Raw genomic sequence first — 6,807 nt, 5'->3', positions numbered from 1 at the left:
ACACGCAATAACAGCCGCGATCTGTTCTATATAATTACTGTATATAAAATATGAGTTACATTAATACATCGATTAAAATAATACACGAATTAAATAAGAAAACAAACGTTTCACTTTTTTAAAAACAACTTTAATGGTTAAGTTCAACTTTCCCACATGAATGACGTGTTTTCGGCTTCTACGTGTCACGAGTGTTTCCCCTCTCTTCTGATTGGTCGCTCCCGCTGCTGTTCGCCAAACCAAGATGGCGACCACCCTGGTAGAGCATGTTGTCGCAGATGCAGGAGCGTTTTTAAGGAAAGCTCCTCTCCAGGTGAGTCTGTCCCTCCTGATACAGGTGGACCGGGTTGTGAGGGTGTGATTGACCCGGGAGAGGGGCTTCAGAGACCGGGGGGAGAGGACTCAGCGTGGAGCTGGAGGCCAACAGGTCCCCGACAACAAACCGAGAAACCGGATCGTCTTCTGCTTTCACAGGGACAATAAATGATCCAGGACCATAAAACTGAGTTAAATGTGTTCATCTGGTCCCGGATCTTTAATGTCGTCCAGAGAAAGGAGATCTGGATCAATGGTGTTCAAAGCATCACCGGATGCTGTAGTTCAGGTTTAAACGTAGATGGACAGGTTTTTGGTCCGGATCTGGTCTCTGTTCTCAGACTGTTAAAGGAGAAAAAAACCGTGTTTAGTAAAATAAATATTCACTGGAACTTTAATAAAGATTTTAGCTTGAAGCGCATTAAAAAAATGAATTCTGGCTGCTGCCACGATAAAGATGAGGCTGAAGCTTCCCGATGTTATCTCACTCTGTTGGTTTTATTTGGTAGGAAATCGGCAGGAATATCTACACCCTGAAAGATGTGGTGGAAGAGATCCGAGACAAGCCCACCAGGAGGAGCCTGGCCTTCCTGCCGTACCAGCTGCACTTTAAGGAACCTCATCCAGAGCACATCAGACACGGTGAGCGGGCGTCTGAATCCCAAACCTCTTGTAAAGGTGTGATTTAACATCCTGGTGTCTGTTTTCAGTGACAGAGTTCTCCAAGAAGACCGGGGACTATCCGAGTCTCTCAGCCACCGACATCAAAGTCCTGGCTCTGACCTACCAGCTGGAGCTGGAGAACGTGGGCTCGCAGCACCTGAGGAAGGAGCCAGAGGTTAAGGTACCTGCAGCACACAGACTCGCGCTCCTGTTTGCTGTTTATTCCTAATGTGTTTAATATTTATGTATATTTTTACTCCTGTGCAGTTAGCCTCGCGTGTTCATTGCACCCATACTTTGGTTGTACAATCCCAATAAAGGGTTGTTCTATTCTATTCTATTCTTGACTCTGTACAGCAGACACGTAGAAGTTTAACTCCACACTGTGATAAACTCAGACTCCTCTGGTTATTTTCTGATCCAGGTGAACATTCAGAGCACGCAGCGCCACCCCGAGACTCCAATGAACGTCGCCGGGTTCCACTTTCCTTCCAAGGTGAGAGTCGGACGCTCGTGTCAGCCGTCAGGCCGGCGTGCAGACAGGAACGTTTTCTCACTTTGTGTTTGCGTCTTCAGAAACCTGCGGACAGCACGATTGTCCAACAGACGGAGACGGAAAAGAAGACGCCGAACGAGACCAACGGCGACGAGTTCAACAGCTTCCAGTTCTGGAGGGAGCCGCTGCCGGCCATCGATGACGAGCTGCTGGGTTTACTGGTGAGGAAAGAAACACAGCTCTGTTTGGTTCGATCGTAGATGTTTTGAGACAGTAGCTTTAGAAGTTTCTGTCGTTTAATTTTTGCATCTTTTCCTCATAATGTGAAATTATTTTAATCAGGAAACCAAACTTGAGAGATTTAGGAGAATCTGAACGTCACAGGCAGAAATACTCGACTCCTTTCAAAGTGTTTAAAAAAGTTATTTCCTTTCTTGTAAATCTCTCGTTTCTTTACGCTGTCAGTTAAAATTGGGGAAAATCTGACGATGTACCTTCTGCTGACCTTCGTCTGTGCTTAGTTTTTAAAATACACAATTTTGAGCTTTGTTCTGATGTTGTTTCGGAGCTCGTCTTCATTTCCTCAGACTTTTTCTATTCTTTTGTATTTTTGATGCGACAAACATTAAAAGCACGATAAGTGACGGTCTGAGACTTCATGCCGTGGCGAGAGGACGAGGAGCACCTGGACCTCACAGTCTCACCGACTCTCGCTGTAACGACTTCCTCAGAGGGTTTTAAATCCCTCTGCTGACACAGACGTCTGTGTTTGCACAGATAGTTTCAATGCTCAGAACCTTTCCTCTGTGAACGTGTCTTAAAGCGATCGTAGAAAACAGGCGAGAAGCTTCAGAAACCGAGCCGAGCTGCCTTTGTTACAAACACATACACAATCTCTCTGCCACTGATGAAACCAGCTCCATTATTCTGACTGTTCTAAGACCAAAGAAGCAGAGTTTAAAGTAACATCCACAGAATAAAATCATGGAGGACGGACTCTGTGAGCTGCATGTGTGAATGTCTGTCCCCTCCCACAGCCAGTGGCGTGGTTCCACCTCTGAGCACAGAGGCTTTGTGGTGCTGTGTCTTTACTGGGTTTTTTCCTGTGAAAACATGTGGAACTGGTTTGGAACATCGTGCAGTGGTTGTTAGTCCTCCACACTGAAGGGAGCCAGCTAGGGTGCTTTGGGGGTCCGACCAGAAAACCTGCAGCGCTGCAGGTTAACTGTTTCACCCAGGACAGAACCAGGACACACTGGAGAGGTTAAAGCTCGCAGCTGGGTGGAAATTCCCGAGAAAATGTCTGAAGAGAGGAACATCTGTTTTCCCCGGCCACTAAGGATGGATGGACAGACAGATGGATGGAGGCATGGGTGGATGGATGGACGGAGGCATGGGTGGATGAATGGAGTTGGGTGCCGTGTTGTTGGAAAAGAGATTGTGTCTCCAGGTTGTGCACGTAAACACAGCATGTGTGTTATCGCTGCTGCTCTGTCAGGGTCCAGCGGAGGGTTTAAAATCGAGCGGCGGACAGAAACAAGCGGACACACGGACGACTTCGGACGGAGACCAGTTCAGCAGCTTTCTGTTCTGGAGGGATCCGCTCCTGACCTTCAGCGATGAGCTGCTGGGTTTACTGGTGAGTTGAAAGGGAAGAATGTTTTCATGCTGGGAGTCTCGTAGAGCAGCTTTGCATGATTCACAGTTCAGAATAATCCTTTGTGTTCCTCTGAGCCTCGGTTCAGCCCCTCAGTGAGCGCTTGTGGCTGAGTGTGACCGGCTGCAGTTTGCAGGAGACCTCGTTCATATTTAAAGGAGCCTCCATGAGACTTTGAGGGCTGCAGGCGTCTTTGTGTTTGCATGGTTTCACACGCCAGTCAGACTCTAGTGCATCAGTGCATTACCCTTTTATTTCTGTTGTTGTGTTGCAGCCTCTGAACTTCATGTGCATGCCCACCACCTCCACCTCCTGCAGCACATTTCAAGAGAAAAAGTAGTTCAAGTGTGATCTGAGGTCTTATTCTTGTAATGTGTAAATAGTGAATCGTGTGGAAAACGTTCCTGACGTTGATGGCGTGGGATAAACAGGGTTTCCTCCTCAACATCTCCCCGTAGGAAAGGATGCATGTGAGAGGAAGCAAGGAGACAAAGGAGGAATTTTACATCTCTCACTGAGTCATAACTTCTGTCACCTGTCAGACTGCAGTGATGATGATGATGATGATGTTTGTTTACAGAAAGAGGGCAACGAATCACCACAGACAGAGGAGAGGGCGGAGCAAAGGGCGTCGGCGGGCCAATCGGACGACGAGGACAAAGAGAACGAGCCTGATGACGAAGTTGACGAGGAGGACGATGACGATGGAGGAGGATGGATCACTCCCGGTAACATCAAAGAGGTGAAAATGGACTCCGCTGATTGGACGGCTCCAGCTGACATCAAAGTCGGCTGTCTCACCACCGACTTCGCCATGCAGGTAACGGATGCAGACGGTGCATTCGCTGTTTTTCACCTTCTGTCTAAAGGTTTGTGTGAATGGTTTCAGTAAACCGCTGCGTGAATAAATATTCTCCTGCTTTACGCCGGACTTCAAAAAGCTTTCGCTGTCTGTGTCCCAGAACGTTCTCATTCAGATCGGACTTCACGTTCTCTCTGTGAACGGGATGCTGATCAAGCAGGCGAGGAACTACATCCTGAGATGTCACGCCTGCTTCAAGTGAGTCCGAACAAAGTTAACAAAACCTCTTCAGGCTGAAAGGGAGGCAGCTCGAATCCGTTCCAGCGAAAAATACAAAACACGACATTTAAAACATTTAAATTTATATCAAGAGTAGAATAAAGGTGCTGAACAAGTGAAAATGTCAGGACTGCTTTATTAAAAGAATAAAGATAAATTAATACATAAATAAAATGGACAAAGTCAATGAAAGGAATAAAATAAATAAATAAATGTATTAAATTGCTGCTTGAGTAGGTTAAAATAAAAATAATAAAACACAGTAAAAATGATGCTTACATAGAAAAATATAATAAAGGTGCTCCAGAGATACAGATGTAAATAAGGTCAAAATAAAACATCATGTAAAAATCTGAATATAATCCATTAAAGTGGCTCTACACCAGGGGTGGGAGGGCCGGCGTCCTGCAGGTTTTAGATCTCACCCTGGGTCAACACACCTGAATCACATGATTAGTTCATTACCTGGTTTCTGGAGAACTTCAGGACATGTTGAGGAGGTCATTTAGACATTTAAATCAGCTGTGTTGGATCTAAAACCTGCAGGACTCCGGCCCTCGAGGCCTGGAGTTCGCCCACGCCTGCTTTAAGAAAAAGCACAGATGTTAAAGTGGATCAGAACGATGGAGCGTGGAGTGCAGGGTTGGAACAAACCTAACATGAGAGGACAGATGTTCCTCAGACGGACAGATGTTAGTGACCTGTCCTGTTCTTAGAGGCTGTAAGGAGAATAAAGCGAGGGGTTGCCCGTCCAGGAGCATTGACCTGTTAAATGTTTCGATTCCAGGACGACGAGCGACATGAACAAAGCTTTCTGTCCTCACTGCGGGAACAGAACCCTGAAGAAGCTGGCGGTGACGGTGAACGAGGATGGCAGCATGCAGATGCATTTCTCCAAAAACCCCAAAGTGTTGAACCCCAGAGGGCTCCGGGTGAGACGCGGCGTTTTATCACTTCTAAAATGACTCTGCGTTCGCATCTGCAGCGTAAATCGTTTTTTCAGACCGCTTCAGTTCTGCCTGAGTCGGGTCTAAACGTCCTAAACATGACCGCTGCCGTCTTGTGTTTCAGCACACGCTGCCTCTGCCTCAGGGGGGGAAACACTCCACCAACCCCCAGCTGGTGGAGGACCAGCGCTTCCCCCAGCAGAGGCTCTCCCGGAAGGCTCGCCAGAAGACCGATGTCTTCAACCCGGACTACGTGGCCGGAGCGTCGCCGTTCTGTGAGAACGACATCTACAGCCGAGCCGCCAACCTGCAGATCAGAGACGGCCAGTGTGGCGGCGGCAGGAGGCGGGCCAACCCCAACGCCACCCGCAGGAAGTTCATCAAGAAGAAGTAAAGATGGCGAGCATGCATCGTGTTTAAATTAAAGGACCGGACCGTCATTTCCCAAATCATCCATCGGCTCACGTGCGACAGATTAACTCACCAGGTCTTCTGGTGCGTTCATGGACAGTCAGACATCCAAGACATGAGGATTAACTACAGCTCTAAACACGGTGTTCAAAGCAGAAGAGACGCGCGTGACAGCCAGAGGAAGTCGACACTCGGCGACACACGGGCGAATTAACTGCTGGCAGCACGAGTGACTCTAACAATACCAGCTCCAGATTATTACAGATTACATAGCATCCCTTATGGAACGAGCCAGAATAATAAATACATTAAAAGTGTGTGAAATTTCACATCGGTGTCTGTTTCTGCTCATTACCTCCACCACAGAGGCAGGAGCGCGCTCGGTCTGCAGGGCGGCGACGTGATACAGAGATTCTGCTACATATCAGGATTTCTGTGAGTGAAGAAGGAAGAAATAAAGCTCTGCTCCTAAACACTCGCTGCTGGAGACGTTTCTCCTCCAGTCGATTAGATGAAGGATGGCAGAGGTGGATGAACATCTGTAAGAGCAAACGGCAGTACTGAACGGACCAATAACGGTCACTCTGGGTTACACGGCTACAGCGTGCAGGTGCACATCAGGTTCAGGGTTTAAACAACGACTAAGGTGTAAATCCTCCTTCAAATTTTGCCAGACGTAATATTCTTATTAAAATATTTGTTTTAGAGAGCAGTGAAACCTTTCACAGCGAGTCTGCTTGAACTACGTTATAGTTTCCAGCTCAGTGTTTATGGCTGATCTTCAGTATTTTACATCTTTATGATAAAAACATCATCATGAGAAACATTTCTAACTGTCCTGTAACGTCGGGGTCCTGCACTGAAAAACGCAAACCGACTTCTCTGCAGTTTTCACTTTGTAAAGCCGGACCAAACGTGACCCTTCAGTGGGCTGCCTCTGGGGCCGAGGGCCACATGTTCGACATAAATAAACTTTATTATTGATTACAATTTCATGCTTTGGCGTGTGGTTAAACGGTAACACCACTGTGTGCCGCATAGTGCTGGACCTTTTACGCCTTTATCTTCTCGTTGCACCTTGTGAGTCACTGAAGTTGTGCCAGAAATGCTGTGTTTCTATGGTAACACAGCATTACATCATTGAATTGTCCCGTCGCCGTCTGACAGTAAAATTACACAAAAACCAACGATTCAAACACGACGCAGAGGGAGAACATGATCACTGGAAGGTTTATAT

The 6,807-nt window shown here is 47.1% G+C and overlaps 1 protein-coding gene across 2 annotated transcripts; it reads left to right on the top strand.

Annotated features, from left to right (window-relative positions):
• The first annotated feature begins 122 nt into the window (after positions 1 to 122).
• Positions 123 to 5,899, top strand: LOC146718128 (RNA-binding protein NOB1-like). Of its 2 annotated transcripts, XM_085475028.1 has the most exons (10): positions 123 to 313; positions 825 to 957; positions 1,026 to 1,159; positions 1,403 to 1,474; positions 1,555 to 1,695; positions 2,973 to 3,113; positions 3,712 to 3,951; positions 4,094 to 4,191; positions 5,000 to 5,144; positions 5,284 to 5,899. In XM_085475028.1, the coding sequence occupies exons 1-10, from the start codon at positions 245 to 247 to the stop codon at positions 5,551 to 5,553; spliced, it is 1,443 nt and encodes a 480-aa protein (XP_085331154.1). In that variant the 5' UTR covers positions 123 to 244; the 3' UTR covers positions 5,554 to 5,899. The 2 variants fall into 2 exon arrangements, with proteins under 2 accessions (XP_085331154.1, XP_085331240.1); XM_085475114.1 differs by lacking the exon at positions 2,973 to 3,113.
• Positions 5,900 to 6,807: the final 908 nt, after the last annotated feature.

Source organism: Copadichromis virginalis, linkage group LG1 (genome assembly GCF_057382275.1).
Source record: "Copadichromis virginalis isolate Kocher_CV1m ecotype Utaka linkage group LG1, C_Virginalis_male_GT1.1, whole genome shotgun sequence".
NCBI classification, from domain to species: domain Eukaryota; kingdom Metazoa; phylum Chordata; class Actinopteri; order Cichliformes; family Cichlidae; genus Copadichromis; species Copadichromis virginalis.
Note: the sequence above shows the minus strand (reverse complement) of the source record. Positions and strands in the feature narration are given on the sequence as shown.